Source organism: Branchiostoma belcheri, unplaced genomic scaffold (assembly GCF_001625305.1).
Source record: "Branchiostoma belcheri isolate BF01 breed outbred unplaced genomic scaffold, Haploidv18h27 scaffold76, whole genome shotgun sequence".
NCBI lineage: Eukaryota > Metazoa > Chordata > Leptocardii > Amphioxiformes > Branchiostomatidae > Branchiostoma > Branchiostoma belcheri.
This window is the reverse complement of record NW_017804420.1, coordinates 709,181-726,683: the sequence shown is the minus strand read 5'-3', so window position 1 is coordinate 726,683 and position 17,503 is coordinate 709,181. Positions and strand designations below refer to the sequence as shown.

Genomic DNA, 17,503 nt, shown 5'->3' with positions numbered 1-17,503 from the left:
CCGGGGGGGGGGGTAAATGTACTGAGGAAATGCAGACCAAAATGTAGCCGTTGACGTTGCCATGGCAACGACTAAGAAGCGTCGTTTGTGAAGACCAAACAGACACTGCACGAAATCCTACCTTAAAGTATCCATAAAGGTATACGCGAGAAGAAACGGAATCTTTAACCATACTTTAATTTTAGTGCAAAGAATATGGGGTTTGTCTAGTGACAGCACAAGATACAAGGAAGGATAAAATAGCTTTTTAGTGGATTGCTGTATATGTATTACAGAACATGTATTTCAAGCTAACACCAACTTACACCCTTAGATACGAAAGGCTAACCCAATTTAATAGAAAAGTATTTCCTAACAATCTTCCACCAGTGCGGCTACCACAACATAGCAGTCACTCATTAAAATGTCGCATTTATGCAAGTACAATGTGCTTTCTTAGATAAATTCAGATACCTCTGCCATAGACTCGCTGTGCACATTAGAATTTAAATATTATACATACATGTATGAGACTTAAAAGCTTAATCAGTCCTATACATTGCAGTCCAGTACCAGGAAACTATACCGTGTATACGCAATTCCATAATTTATATCGTTCCTGGTTCTATCATGGGGACATATAATTGGATCCCCCTTAATGTTCGTACTCAATTGTATATCTCCATAATAACATCGGCAGCGAGAGCTAAAAACTGACGTAACTAGTACTTGTATACCCCTGAGACAATTTCATCAGTTATGACAAAACTTAAAACTGTTTTTTTAACTCGAATTATTCACCAAATCATTTTTGACCCAAGTGCTGTGATCACGTGGTTTAAGTTGTGACGTCAGTTGTAACGTCCCAATGGTCAAAGTTGGTCGGAAGTCGACATCGTCCCCCGTCTAGAATTTCTCATAATGCATTTTGCCAACGCAGATGAACTAATGCTAATTGTTACTGTACATAGACTCGTGGTGCTCCAATCCCTCCCTCAGATCTCGCGCGAGTTGGAGGTGGAAGGCGTGCACAGGCATTTCCGGTCCGGGGGCGTAACGGCCCACGTCGAACGCAGTGGACTCCATGCCTCTCTGAACCCCCTCACACACCCTCGTGTCCTCCTGCTGGACCTGATCACTGTCCTTAAGGCTCTGCTGGATGAACTCCGCCAACTGAAATTAAATGTAAATAGGTTAGATGTAGACGTCTGATTTCAGAGTTAAAGAGAACAACTCGAGTTCCATGATTGTCTAAACTTGGGAATAACATTACACCATGTCTTTCACTTTTGAATCAAAGCCATGGTGTAATTTTATTCCATTTAGACTATCAAGGATCTCAAGTCAAAAAGTGTAGCTATGAATTCTACACGTTAATTAAACTATACCACAACCGCTTTTCTCTCGTATGAGGCTTTGTAATTAAGGTTAAGTCCAACGTTGCATCAGAATTTTGCCTGCTGTTATAGACGGTATCTTTTCTGACACAAGATTTGAAAACTATATATAGACGGGATGTCATCCTTAAGTGCGTGAATATTATCTTAACGACATGTTCTGCTGAAGTGCTATGTACAATACATGTACATGACGGGTTTCACGCAGGCTCAGTACGTTCTACCGACATGCTAGTCTACCGTACTACTCTTCAAGCAGAGGTTTGCGTTTGGGGTTATTTTTGGCATGTTTTTAGACTATTTTTATCGGGGTTTCTTTTTTGCACTGGAATTTTACTTTCACCCCAAAAAAGAGAAAAATTCCAGTACAAAAAAGAAACCCCGATAAAAAAACACGCCAAAAATAACCCAAAACCCAAACCTCTGCTTGAAGAGTACTACCGTACCTCTGTCTCGCTCATCTCCTCCGCGAAACTCTCCTTCAGGTAGAAGTCATAGATCATCAGGGAGCGGTCAGGCCCCAGGGGCAGCAGGATGTTGATGTCCAGCCACGGACCGTACCTGTTGACCAGTAGGTTCGGATAGATGCAGGAGTACACCGCCTTTTTGCCGACTCGCTGACGCTTCAAAGTGTTGTCGTTGTCATCTTTACCGATGCACACCTATCACACGTATCAGACACACAGAGAGAGGAAGATGAGTGAACAAGATCTACATATGATGATGGCAATAAGAAGTTCTTACCATCATTGCATTTCAGACATCAATACGCCTTGTAATGCTTAGTTATGCTACGTTATGATGTACCTTTGTATATGTAAAGTCATACTACTACAGTACTATTACTACTACTACTACTACTAGTACCACTTCAACTACTACATATCACGCTAAGCTCAACAGAGACGGGGGGCGCCACAGACTTTCTGCAACCTATGATCCATTGCTCACGGAGTCGTGTGTTATCTGAGTGACGTCACGGAAACGGTGGATTGCTCATTCCTTGACTAGAGTTGTACAGTCGAAAATTTGGATGAGTCCAATTTTTTATCGTACGTGTTGAAAATCACAGTTCAATCTTGTTCATAAGGCTGGGATAGGTTGTCATAACTGAACGTTACGTGCCTTTTAATTATCTCTAGAATAGAAAAGTCCAGGAACTGGCTAACCTGCATGTTGTAAATGTCTCCCACTTCTGTTCTGAAGGTGCTGAGGTCCAGATTGGATGACAGGTCGCGATGGACGTACTCCAAATGATATCCGCTGTCTGCCGCGTTATCCACGATCAGTTTCCAGTTACATCTGATGACGGGGGCAAATACAACAAAGGTACACCATTTTTATTACAGATGTGAGTCCCATATTTATTGTTACACTGTTATCATTCTGGTTTTCCATGTTTGTGATGAAGTGATACCATAAATGTTGGGAGGCATTAGCAATTTGGAAAATCTAGATTTCAGCTTTAGAAGCTACTACTACTCGCGAGGTGGATATTTGCTACGCCGAACCGAGCCGGATCGGGAGCGTTCCCACTGGGGTAAAGTTAACCGGATCGAAGCCGGTCGCCAATTTTGTTCGGATCTATCCGGACAATTTTACTTTTTTAATTTGGTGGGGAAAGGCCTTATTATATATATAAACCCCATCTGGAATTGGCAGACGTTTAGCACTCGTACTAACCTGAGCTGGTACTGCCGGCGGCAGATGTGGCGCATGCCGCTAGTGAACCCCATCTTCTCCAGCTCCTGTGCCAGCGGACCCACCTTCTGGTCAAAATCATCTTCGTCCGGCTGAAAAACAAAATATAAACACATCAACATAAACATCAAGTTAGAAAGTACGTGTTTACTTTTCATAAGATACAGGTCTTACACCAAGATTACAACCAGAAGGGTAGTGAGTTTGTCAGCCTTCATTTTGCTCCTTCTCCTTCTAATTTGATTACTTTTTTATAACAAACATGTACAACTACCGCCACCTTTGGAGAGTTTGGGAACGATAAGCCATTTTCCAGTCAGCAGTGTTGTCTTGAAGGATACGATTGGTCAGACTAGGAAAAACACTATAGGAAAAACTCCTCCCTCCCATTCCCCCTGGCGCCCCTTCGTCTTCAACAAGAATTCAGATCTCAAACCTCCATAAAACATTTCGATCTTTTGTAAATGTTATTTTAGGATACTGAGGCAACGTTATCTGTTTGCAATCTCCGTTTGAAATCCCCCTCTTTATCGTGCAAGAGAAACTGCTGTCAATGGTTCATGATGTATTGAAAAACACCTATAAAAGCAGCGATAAAAGTGATTAATGACTTTCTCACTCTTGGCTAGACGAACCCAACCATTTCCATTACAGACTATTCTAAGGGCCATGTGGAACACAGACACACACACAGACACACACACAGGTATACCAAAACAATACAGAAGCGCTTTCATGAATGTGTAACGCGTACGCTATATGGTTACTCACATATCCTGCCAGACGAAGGAATACCAATGGACCCCAGGTGCGCACTCCTATGGGCTTCAGTCCGTTTTGTGCTGCCACGAAGTTTTTGATTCCCCGAAGTTTCGTTGGCTTCGTCAGTCTACTTATAGCAAGAGAAACAAGATGATAACAAGTAAAATCTGAGATTTTATACCTCCGGGCTTTTTATTGTATATTTTTTTTATATGTTGTTTACAAGAACAATTGTTGCGCGCCGCAGGACTAGGGTTTTAAATAAAGAATTTATCAAGACCGGACACCCCTCTGTGCGAGGGGTCACCTTCGTGGACGAGACCGACAATACCTAATACACGCCAAAGGTCAACGGTCGCGACCACTTTCACGCTCAAAGGGGTGTTCTGGGGCCACCAAACGGCTTCATTTTCACGCCCGAAAACACATATACAATAAAAACAAAAGAACGTGCATTATCTGCAGCCCAATAGCAAAACACATACCGAGTCTCAAAAGAATCCGTCCACCCAAACGCGAGAAACAGCTGCGAACATGAAAATCTAAATCTCTCACAAAACCCTTCCGTGGAAGGATGTCTCCTCCCCCGGAGGTAACTAGTTAGCAATCAGGCGGTAACGTCACACTTTGTTAGCGCCTTGCGTCATCAATCGAAAGTCTTAGAAATGTTTAAACTGGTCGGCTTTTTCTAGTATGAGTATTGTAACAGTTACTTCTTTCTCTTTATATTCTCTCAAATCTTTGCTTTTACTCCAGCGGTGGTGTTAAAATAAGATCTTACATAACTTGAGTGCGTCAACACTTTGTCGCTGTACCTGTGTTAATGTTGACTAATACAAGAAATGTTTTAATGGTGGCCAGGTGTCAAGACGGGAATAGCTGATAATGTGGCTTGAGTGTGATGACGATGTTTGACTCAAATAATTTGCCACCTAGGTGACTTGAATTGGACTTACGGTCTAGCTGGACTTAGATACACACTACCTATAATTGGTATGTATCCTGAGGTCTTTCTAATGGAGAAGAGATATTTTTAATATTTTAATTGCGTCAATTCTTGTTTCATTCGGCCAGTCTTCCCCCTGACACCTGCTTGGTTTTCATTCATGTTGTAATGTATCCGACTCCCGACCATGGATTGAACGAATGCGATACTCAGCGTGGCAACTCAATATCTGAAAATGTGTGTAAGGCCACACCGACTTCATTCTATGGATGACATCCTCTGAAGACCCCCAAACTAGTGCGCGCGGGCGAATAAAAAAAATCCGGCCAAAAATAAAAATGCTACTAAACCACAGGAATACAATCAGTTCTTGAGTCGTGGACCGTCTGTAGCCTGGGTGCCAGGCGTCGCTAACTACAGTGGAGTACCCAACTTTAGAGCCTGGGCCTCAGTGGACGTGATCTTTTTATTTTGGAGGACAGGCGAAAATCAATGCGCGCGCGGATGTCATCCATAAAATTAAGTCGGTGTGGCCTTATATTCAGAACTAGCGTTGACCTGCCGTCCAGCGCGTATGTCCACCCATGGTAGCAGCAGACGAACTCGCTCGCTTCTCCAGCTTCCCGCCACTCCACGACGTTACCATGGTGACAGCAGACGTTATAGAAAGCTCTCAGAGTGTTGGACCTGTCAGACGACACTATGAAAGGCTCTCTCCCGATGGTGCCTGTTCAGAGGAGGAAGCGTTGTGAGTGACTTATAAAGAGGCCTCATCAACCTGATCTGAAGAAATGGAAGAGGCAAGATGTCTGACAGAAACATCAGCGATATGCTAGAAAGGTATGTGTGTGTGTGTGTGTGTGCGTGTGTGTGTGTTTGTGTGCCTGTGTGTGTGTGTGTGTTTGTGTGCTTGTGTGTGTGTTTGTGTGCTTGTGTGTGTTTGTGTGTGTGCGTGTGTGTTTGTGTGCGTGGGGGGGGATTACGTCTTCCATGGTTTACAAAAGAGAAGTCAAACCCTTCAGACATAGTTTTAGACAAGCTTTAGTTTTAGACAATTACCTTGTGATTTCATGAAGATTTTGAAATTATTTTGTACCCTGTCTCAATGTTCTATTTCTTATTTGCAGTAACCTTCCGGGCAGGAATTTGCAATAGACTTATACTTTATTATCACGGCAATAGTGATTACCAGTGAAGAATGCCCCTGGGGTAGAAACCTGGTCCGTCCTTCCCACAGCCACCCAGTTGTTTCTCCACACGGTGTCTGCTTCCAGCTCATGGATCCCAGGATTCCTGTACCTGAAGTGTGTATATACAAGGCCTTTAGCTGCACGAAATACTACCTTTGAGTATTACCTTAAAGCGTGCGTAAAGGTATACGCAACTGTAGAACCGAAATAATTACGTATACTTTTATGTGTGCGTCATTTACGTCTCCGAGGATACATTTGTACTCTCCAAGCAGAGGTTTGGGCTTTGCCTCATTTTTGACGTGTTTTAGGTGTTTTTATCGGGCTTCATTTTTCCTACCGTCATCGTTACGTCAGCCAAAGGATGTGGCAAATGGTAACTGCCTGGCAAATGGATACTGCCTGGCCAAATTGATACTGTCTTTGCCGCCACCAAAAGATCTGCTTCGATATTAGTACATTTGTGGAATACATGGCGGAAACCATTTGAAGTGTTCTACCGTGTAAGAGTATTTGAAGTAATGTCCGTGAGACGTACCAGCTAGATGGCGGCGTAAACGCCTCTTGTACGGGAGCATCGAGGGAGAATCGAAGCACTTCGTCGGCGACGGCGCGGTCTATCTTGGTGAAGCGTCGGTCTACCGTCTGGAAACGTCGGTCTGCCGTCTTGAAACGTCGGTCTACCGTCTGGAAACGTCGGTCTGCCGTCTTGAAACGTCGGTCTGCCGTCGTGAAGCATCGGTTTACCGCCGTGAATGGTCGAAAAATTCGGACTCTTGCGGCACCAAGAGATGTGATGAGGCTCGCCATGTTGGTGGCCTTGGGAGAACGATTAAGTAAACGTGTTGAATATGTTTGATTAATTAACCTCGCAACTCGCGGTTGATACTGAACTTAGGCCACACCAAGTAAATTTTATGGATGACGTCCGCGCGCGCATTGATTTTGGCCTGTTCCTAGAAAAAAAAAACAAGAAATTCCGCTTCCTGTAACTATGACCAAAGAGTCACGACAGTGCCGCAAATAGGTTTGTACGGACCAAAGCTTATGAAGCATCAAGCAAGGAAATCATGACTTCCTTTAGGAATTCAGTTTGGTACATGCTGCCACATTTGAAGAAACTTGCTGACCGCTCCATCTATCTCCCCAAAGCACAGGACGACAACTGCTGTTCCACCTGATTTATTATTGCTGTTTTGATGATGAATAAAAGACTTCTTGCTTGTTACACAGCTGTGTCACCTCATTCAATTTGTGTCCTAACATTTGTCGTCTCTTAGTATATTTCTAATCTAGGCATCTTGTTTTTTAGGGCCCTTCTTTTTTTCGCCCTCTCGCATTAGATTTAGGGTCTCCAAAGGACGTCATCCTTAAAATTTACTTGGTGTGGCTTGACCTACATCCAGGCAGACACACGGAAGGTGACCTGAGACCTGACAATCATCAGTGCTGCGCTGCCAGCCTGCAGACCGGCAGTGCCAGTTGTGACCTTTGAATGTCGCCATTGTCTTCGATGATTCATTCTCTCCCTTTTCTTCGTTTGAAATTTACATTAATACATGTACATCCAAACCAGTTAAGTCATCACAATAGCCTTCGAGCTAGCCTTTCAATCTGATCGGTCGTTTATAGAGCAACCTTTCTTAGCAAAAAGAATTCAAAACAGAACAATTTCGAGTTCAATGGCCTCAGTGCATTGCTGTTCTAGCTACGTGATCAATTACTTTCAGTCGATTAATTGTATAGATCGCAGTAGCTGCAGTGTGTTGTGTTTGCAAGTTCTCTTTTCACACAGAGAATCCAAATTCTAATTCAAATTCTAAAATCCATGTGCTGACAAGACTTAAACCTAAACATGTCAAAACATGTCGCTAGTAATGAATTAATAGCATATTATCTGATGTAAGAGAAAGAGTTGCGTCGTTTCTAAGACCAAGGACATTATACATAATGTCCTTGCTAAGACCCAGATGGAAGTTCCATGGCTTCATATAAAACAAACAGAAAATGTACAAAAACATACCTGAGGGATAGTTGAAAAGTTCCCTAATCCTTTCAGTTTGTCCCAACAAAGACACAGTGACGTAACACCCGAGTGATCGTGAGTTGGGCTTAAGCTTGTTTACACCCAACATCAGAAAAACCGGTTCCAACAAGAATCTCACCATCGACCCCTGACCATGGACTACGTGTTCTGTTCTTACATTGGAACAGTCCCAAAACAGCACAGAAACACAGATCTTTTTGATTCCTATTATGGAACACAGCAGATTTATAGAATCTCCTCCTTAATTATGCCAATTAGCTCCTTGTGTAATTATCATCTAATTAATTAAGCATGACAATCCGTCAGCCGGTTCTTGAGTTATCCTCCCCCAAAGTTTTTTACACAAACTGCCCTGTAGTTCCATAACAAGCTGTTAGGGGGTCACTTTTCCATAACCCAATATCGAGCTATCTACCATCCAAAATTTGTAACACAAGCATGTCCAGAGCACGGAATTTCTGCCGCAGTACCAAAGAAAGCTTTAATACGCTACACCCTACAAAGTGTAGCGTATTAAAGCTTTCTTTGGTACTGCAGCAGAAATTCCGTGCTCTGGACATGCTTGTGTTACAAATTTTGGATGGTAGATAGCTCGATATTGGGTTATGTTTTCCAGTAACAGTCCAAAATCAAATAACGTAGGGTGGGGGTCTAACACCGGGGTGACGGCGCGTCTATAAAATCTGTGGCGAACCCTTTTAGGGTGTTCTGTAGTATAAAAAAGAGTACAGAGATTCTTTTGTACTTTAGACCAAATTGATTATTAACTAGAATTCCGAGATCTCATACCTCCATGAAATATGATCTTGATATGTAAATGTAAATTTCTTCTTTAATTGTTCAAATGACCTCTGCATTAACATGATATATGCATCGTGATGTATGTTAACTTTTGATTAACTCAGATGTCCCAAGTATGACATTCTCATCATTCACCATTACGAAATACATAGAATTTTCTACATTAATTATGCAAATTAGGTCATTCATTTGCATAATTAGTATCTGTTGAAGCTCGCCTGCCATAGGTTACATAGTATAATGTAAAACACTGTAATTGTAGAATTTCCTCATTAATTATGCAAATAAAGTCCTCATTTGCATAATTTACAATTAATTATGTACATCTCTCTCTCAAGCTACCTAACACACCAAAAATAATGAAAATATGTTGTTCCTGTCTGGACTTATTGGCTTTTAAACATTTCGCCAGAAAGTCCCCTGCAGTTCCAGAACAAGCCGCTAGGGGGCCCAAACTTATATGACTTCTTTCCAAGCTCGAGAGCTACCTTCCATCAAAATTTCATGACCCTAGCATGTCCAGATCGCGAGATAATGTAAAACACTGTAATTATAGAATTTCCTAATTAATTATGCAAATAAAGTCCTCATTTGCATAATTTGCATTTAATTATGTACATCTCTCTCTCAGCTACCTACACACCAAAAATAAATGAAAATAATGTTGTTCCTGTCTGGACTTTTCGCATCAATTATGCAAATTAGGTCATCATTTGCATAATTAGTATCTGTTGAAGTTCCGCCTGCCATAGGTTACATACATTACATGTATGTAAGTAGATAATGTAAAACACTGTAATTATAGAATTTCCTAATTAATTATGCAAATAAAGTCCTCATTTGCATAATTTGCATTTAATTATGTACATCTCTCTCTCAGCTACCTACACACCAAAAATAATGAAAATATGTTGTTCCTGTCTGGACTTATTGGCTTTTAAACATTTCGCCAGAAAGTGCCCTGCAGTTCCAGAACAAGCCGCTAGGGGGCCCAAACTCATATGACTTCTTTCCAAGCACGAGAGCTACCTTCCATCAAAATTTCATGACCCTAGCATGTCCAGATCGCGAGATATCAAAACCGGAAGTTGCGCTGCAGTACCAAGGGAAGCCACTAGGGGGACAAAAATCTCATCATTTCCAGTTTTCGTCACACCCTACCAACACACCAAGTATGAAACCAATCCATCCAGGCGTTCTTGAGTTATCTTGTTGACCAACAGACAGACGGACGGACGGACGGACGGACAGATAAACGCAACTGAAAATATAACCTCCATGACACATTTCATGGAGGTAAAAAGAGTAAAGAATACACATGTTCATTTCTCTAGAACAATGTACCTCTGACGAAGACATGAGATCTCCGACCTCTAGTTCGCAATGATTGTGTGTGCATGAATGTGTGTGTGTGTGTGCGTGTGTGTGTGTGCGTGTGTGCGTGCGTGCGCGTGTGTAGGATGTTGTTGCATGTTGGAAGGCTAAATGGTGACATTTTCCTAGTTGTCCGTTTCTAACACAAACCGTCTGCCACTGTGTTAGGGAGTCAGTTTGGAGCAGAAGCTGGATCGTGGATGCTAGGCTCCCAACATGAGCGCATACAGAATATCTATATTTCATCGAGGGTTCAGCCATTTATTCATCATCAGAATGAACGACGTTGGGGCTACTTGCTGAACCTGTACCCTATATGTATCCAAAAAGCTATTGGTGAAAACTTTGTGGGTAATAGCAAGGAGCTCGAGTTCAACAAGAATGGAATTGGAATGGTCTAAGACGTTTTTCATTTTCATTAGATTGAATTTGCCTTCGTAATTAAGCCACAGCAAGTAATTTTTATGGATGACATCCGCGCGCGTATTAATTTTCGCCTGATTTTGGCGAAAATGGACAAGTATGTCTGTTGTCATGCCGGAGGGTGGATGACAGATAACTATGAAGAGAAAAGGCTCTGATTTAATGTTTTGTTTCTTACTTTTATGCAGTGATATGTGATGCTGGCTGTGTATATGTGATGTTCGCACTGAATCAAAACCATTTGTACACTGATTGAGTAAAAATCTTAAATTGTAGGAACCTTGTTTTTTTTGGCCCGCCTTGTTTTTTTTTCGCCCGCTCGCATTAGATTTGGAGTCTGCGGAGGATGTCATCCATAAAATTTACTTGCTGTGGCCTTAGACCAGCATCACCATTAATTAGGCAAGGCTGTTTTGTACACCTGTGTAAAAATCATTTGGCATGGTCCATCCAAAATGGTGGTTTGGTACGACGAGAATTCTCTATGATGTTATTTTTGTGCAACTTTTAGGGTACCTTCTCGACTTTTTATCGGAGGAATGTCTTTCTAAAGTGTACAGTAGACTGCTGGGGACTTTTCGCGGTAGAAATATGCCGTTCTGGTGATGTTTTGAGGAGAAAATGCGGATGTTCCCGATCTGGTGAATTTTCGAGAAGACAAGAAAATGGCGACATCGTTGGGACGGACAGAGGGACTGGTTCAAAAGCGACTTCGCTTTTCTTACAGGTAAGCAACAAACTTTTTGGGCAAGTTACATTGTTACCAGCAAATAGTAAGGACCGTCATATTTTAACAGCTTATATTCAGAAAGAAATTATGTAGTTCTCTACGTTCCGAGCGGCCATTCCTTTGATTTGGGACAAACTTTGAGAGAGTCCATTTTGCCGCGCATTTCAGTTGTAACACAGTTTCCACTTGAGGTGTGCTTGTACGGTGTTAAGCGTATGTGTATGTGTATGTGTATGCTTTATTCAACTACACAACGCCCCGAGTTCATATTTCCGAAAGAAATGCTCTAACAGAAACTATATTTTGTTTTTCGCCACGTGGCTAAAAACACCTATTGGAATTTGCACGTGTGCATGATTAAATCCTTAAAACAAGCTTAAGGCTGGATCCTCAAAGATTCCAGAACAGTTATATAAACTAGTATATTAAAATATACTAGTCTAATTTTGCTGGCTAGTAAACGCATCCAAAATTATGCCATTTCAGGGCGGTAAAGCTGAATTTTCAATTCAAGTCAATTTTCTAAGTGTCATTCTTTTGAAGTGGTAAATTAAATGAATTGTATATCAATCCTATCATATAGCAAACTGGTATTTGAGAAAAAAAATGCAGTTTCACTGAGGGAAAAAAATGATTGTTTTGTATTGTAGGCTGGTTCTATCTATGTATGGGCGAAAATAAGGAGGCACTTCACCTTGCTGGTTTTTAGGTTATTTTGAACTCTTCAAGTATGAATTGATGATGAAATGTGCTAATAAGAAAAGGTAATAAATGTCAATATCGAACAGATTTTCTCATCCAGAATATTTTCTGTTTTGCCATCCTGTCTTTAAAGGCAATACAATTTCAGAGCAGCAAAACTGGAAATATTCTGAATAAGGAAATCTGACGTGTATAATATTGACACATACTGCCCCATATCACATTTGATTCATTATTTCATAGCTTGGGCTTTTAGAACTGCAGAAACCAAGATGAGTGTTTTATTTTCTGGGTGGTACCATAAAAATCAGCCCAGGTTCCTTTAGTAACCATTTTTTGGTCACAATTGTGTTCATTTTTGCTCCATGAGTATTGCTATACTAGTACATTGGTAGTGCTGTTTCAACTTAGTATGTAGACAAGTGACCTATTGACTATGAAAATTCTGACTTCCAAGCCCTAAAAATTGTATTGGATGCGTTTAAAGATTTAGATTTCAGATAGTTTGTTGTTTGGATTTAATTGTTCAGTGTTTTATCCAGATTTCTACAAAATTCTAAATTCTTCTTCTACACCCATGTAGTTATCTAGATCTGTGTCCTGAGGGTCTGCCAGCTGTGCAGGTGTTCCTGTCCTGGTGAGATGAGACTTGTGATGACAGAGGCACCAGGTGATTGGTTCCAGGAGTATCAGGTGAGATAACACTAATTTGGAATTTTACTCAATAGTTACACTTGGTGCTATTTGAAACAAATGTGTAACTTCTAATGTCTGTATAGTTAGGTGACTGATGACTGATGCAGTAGTGATGACTCCTGTCTTAATCTGACAAGAGAAGATTGGACCAGTCCTGGACATTTGAAGACCCCAGAAGAATATCAGGTAAGAACAATCCGAATTCTGTATTTTAACTACTATCCATGTGGTGTTATTAGAGACAAATGTGTAAGTTATGTTGTTGTATAGTTAGGTGGCTGCTGACTGATGCAGTAGTGATCAGACTCCTGTCTGAACCAGGCAAGACTGGATTGGACCAGACCTGGTGACTCGAAGACCCAAGAGGAATATCAGGTGAGAAAAATTGGAATTTGCATTCTGTCTACCATTTACATAGTATTATCACAAATGTGTAACTTCTAATGTTTATATAGTTAGGTGGCTGCTGACGGATGCAGTAGTGGTGACTCCTGTGTTAATCTGACAAGAGAAGGTTGGACCAGACCAGACCTGGACATTTGAAGACCCCAGAAGAATATCAGGTAAGAACAATCCGAATTCTGTATTTTACCTACTATCCATTTGGTGTTGTTTGGACAAATGTGCAACTTATGTTGTTGTTTAGTTAGGTGGCTGCTGACTGATGCTGCAGTTTTGATTGCTCCTGTCTTAACCTGACAAGACTGGATTGGACCAGACCTAGTGACTCAAAGAACCAAGAGGAATATCAGGTGAGAAAAGTCAAAATTCTGCATTTTATCTACCATTTACTTACTACAGTAATAGTATCATTACAAGTGTGTAACTTGTAATGTTTCTATAGTTAGGTGGCTGCTGACTGATGCAGCAGTGACGGTGATTCCTGTCTAAATCTCAGTGAACAAACCAGTTCTGAAGACCCAAGAGGAATATCAGGTGAGAACATGAAATCTAAATTGTGAATTTCACCAGTACAGTAGTACTAATTACACAGTGTTATTTGAGACAAGTGTGTAACTTCTGATGGCTGTACATTAGATGACATCTGTCTGAATCTGATGATATTGAATTTAACCAGACCTGTTTTGAAGAACCAAGAGGAGTATCAGGTGTGAAAAATCAGCATTTTAGTAGTAGTAGTAGTTTTCTTGATGTTGAGACAACCGTGTAACTCTTAATGTCCATGTAGCTAGGTGACTGCTGACTGATGCAGTTGGCTGCAGTAATGGCTCTAAGCCTGACAAGACAAGACCAGTTGATTTGAAGACAGAAGAGTAATAAAACACCATTCACAGGTGAGACATTTGCTTCTCATGGCCAGCACTCTGCAACTTTCTTTCTCATGTAGGTTGCACAGTTTGTAGAAATAACACCCATCCAGTAACATTCCCCCACAGACACACACACACACACATTCAAGAATTTGAATTTAAGCTCCTCTGTGTTGGTAGAATCCATAGTTAGCAAGTTTAAGCTTGTTCCAACACAAGGAAGGAACTCACCATAAATTTTGTGAATGAATGACTAGCCTAGTCTACTCAAGCTTTGAATATCTTAGTACATACATGTACACCAAGCACTTGTCAACATCCCTAGAAAAGACAAGGTAAAAGGCACAAGCAAGTGTTTACCTGGTTGTCTATTCTTTTCTTGAACTACAAAATGTAATTGTCCTTTCATTTAATTAGGCCACAGTGATAGGTGTCCAGATGTTCCTGTCCTGACTGGGAGAAACCTGTGATGACCGGCGACTTCTATCCAATCCAGACCTGAATAAAAAGAGTGAAGAGTTTGTACAGGTAAGACATTGCTTTACAACTTAAATACCAAGTTATTTCTTACCTCTCGAATGTGTTAAGAACATTTTACAAGAAGCACTTTAAAAGCAATTTTCTAGAGCATATTCTTTCTACATGTATTCCAGTAATGGGATAGTTGAACTGTGTGATCATATCATTTTTATGGTCATTCAGTTTTGCCTGGGGTTTGTTTTCCATCACACTAATTATCCTTTCATATTGTTAGGTGTGTCCTGAGGGTCGGCTGTCTGGTCTGGGAGAAACCTGTCATGAAGGCTCCGAGTCAGCAAACCAGATGACTTGAAGATGCTTAGGGAAATGAAGACTTTCCAAAAGTAAGTCTCTGTATTTTGCAGCATATTTCTTTGAATAAGGCCACACTGATTTCACTGTATGGATGACATCCTTTGGGCAGCCCAAAACTGCGAGTGATGCAAGTGAACAAAAAAAAAAGTTGCTTTCTCTATGAAATGCTTCTCTATGGACCCTTACAGGCAACAGGTGGCTACATTCTAACCAGGGTTTAAACAGGAGAATAAGGGCGCTGCTCCCTCATGTAACCAGCCAGCTCCCTCATGTAACCAGCCAGCTCCCTCATACCAATTTTTAGATTGAACCTTAAGTGACTACTTACGGACAATAGTCTTTCTCCAAACAATCTTTTTCCAGTAAAGATGTAAAAACAATACAGCAATACATTCTAGCATTACAAACTGTGTAACTCTCGTAAAAAAATCCCCCCTCGGTCGCTTCGCTCATTTGCTATGCTTGCGATTTGCTCCCTCTCGCTAAATTTTTGTAGAAAACCCCCTGCATAAACTTGCATGTTGTGTGACATAATATCTTGCATTAGTAAGGCCAATTGCTGTTGTCAATACAGTGACTTTTGTTTCTCTGTCTTCAAGATGTGGACCCGGAGACTGGACTGCAGCAGGAGGAAGAACCAGACTTTTGTAGGCAGGGCTGCGTGAAAGAAGATGGGGAGGAGTGAGTATGGTTTCTTTATTAACATGAGACAACACTCCACATGCACACACTTGCACTCACATGTCTCTTTTCTCTTGCACTGACACGTTTCTCTTTTTTCATTTAACGTTTATTGTAGCCGGCGACTTCAATTTCATGTTGAGCAACACTGAAAAATTCTTCATATTGTATCCTTTTATTGGTTGAATGCCAAATTGCCCCCAGAATTGTCACTTTGACCTTTATACTTAAATTCTCTCACCGAAAAACTTCGCATCTAACCCGGCTGCATGAATTCCACATTGTTATCCTCTTCATATTGTATGAATTCCAAATTGCCCCCAAAATTGTCGCCTTGGACCTTTCTTTACATTTAAATTGTCTCGCCGAAAAACTTTGAATCTTAGCCGGCCACATTAATTCCTTAGTCATCCTCTTCGTATCGTATGAATGCCAAATTGCCCCCAAAATTGTCACTTTAGACCCTTTCTTTACACTTAAATCTTTGTATTAATTCCACACTAATTCCTTGTTTAGTCCATTTTCCCGCCAAAAAAAAATTAATTGCCACCCTCACCTAGTTAATTAATTGGATTAAGTTTTCCCGCCAAAAAACTTAGTATATAGAGCACTCTAACCTTGAACTTGTGCCCCCCTCCCCACTCTTCCTGCCCACCTCCCACACTTCTTCCACAACTCAGAGTATGTTAGTTACACTGTTGTCTGGACTTCTTCGAACATGTACTCACCACACTCTGCTACACAAACACTTTGTTGATCGAGTGCAGTTTTTCCACCACTTAGACTTTAGAATAATCTCTCGCTCTCCTGGTCAGTCAATTGCACTGGTATACTGATGTGTCGAAGCATCAATGTCTCCAAAAAGACATCCCCCGGGGAGTACACTTAGTGCATTGACCGACCAGGAGAGCGAGAGGTTATTCTAAAGTCTAAGTGGTGGAAAAACTGCACTCGATCAGCAGAGTGTGGTGACTACATGTTCGAAGAAGTCCAGACAACAGTGTAACTAACATACTCTGAGTTGTGGAAGAAGTGTGGGAGGTGGGCAGGAAGAGTGGGGAGGGGGCACAAGTTCAAGGTTAGAGTGCTCTATATACAAGTTTTTTGGCGGGAAAACTTAATCCAATTAATTAACCAGGTGAGGGTGCCAATTAATTTTTTTTTGGCGGGAAAGTGTGGAATTAATACAAAGATAGAGAATTTAAGTGTAAAGAAAGGTCTAAAGTGACAATTTTGGGGGCAATTTGGCATTCGTACGAAGAGGATGACTAAGGAATTAATGTGGCCGGCTAAGATTCAAAGTTTTTTCGCGAGAGAATTTAAATGTAAAGAAAGGTCCAAAGCGACAATTTTGGGGGCAATTTGGAATTCATACAATATGAAGAGGACAACAATGTGGAATTAATGCAGCCGGGTTAGATGCAAAGTTTTTCGGCGAGAGAATTTTTATAAAGGTCAAAGTGACAATTTTGGGGGCAATTTGGCATTCAACCAATAAAAGGATACAATATGAAGAATTTTTCAGTGTTGCTCAACATGAAATTGAAGTCACCGGCTACAATAAACGTTAAATGAGAAAAGAGAAACGTGAGTGCAAGTGTGTGCATGTGGAGTGTTGTCTCGTGTTAATAAAGAAACCATACTCACACCTCCCCATCTTCTTTCACGCAGCCCTGCCTAGTGTGCCTACAAAAGTCTGGTTCTTCCTCCTGCTGCAGGCCAGTCTCCGGTCCAAATCTTGAAGACAGAAAAACAAAAGTCACTGTATTGACAACAGCAATTGGCCTTACTAATACAAGATATTATTGTCACACAGCATGCAAGTTTATGACAGTTAGCACTTTTAGCAGGATGTTTTCTAAAAAAATTGAGCGAGAGGGAGCAGATCGCAAGCATGGTAAAGGAGTGAAGCGGGGATTTTTTTACGAGAGTAACACAGTTTGCAGTGCTAGAATGCATTGCTGTATTG

General features: G+C 41.1%; 1 protein-coding gene across 1 annotated transcript; it reads right to left on the bottom strand.

Annotated features, from left to right (window-relative positions):
- Positions 1-930: 930 nt before the first annotated feature.
- On the bottom strand, positions 931-6,788 carry LOC109485443 (choline monooxygenase, chloroplastic-like). Its single transcript, XM_019789049.1, has 8 exons — positions 6,514-6,788; positions 5,975-6,084; positions 5,344-5,512; positions 3,849-3,966; positions 3,060-3,169; positions 2,546-2,678; positions 1,823-2,038; positions 931-1,152 (listed from the first exon to the last, which is right to left on the bottom strand). The coding sequence occupies exons 1-8, from the start codon at positions 6,783-6,785 to the stop codon at positions 931-933; spliced, it is 1,350 nt and encodes a 449-aa protein (XP_019644608.1). The 5' UTR covers positions 6,786-6,788.
- Between the last annotated feature and the right edge of the window lie 10,715 nt (positions 6,789-17,503).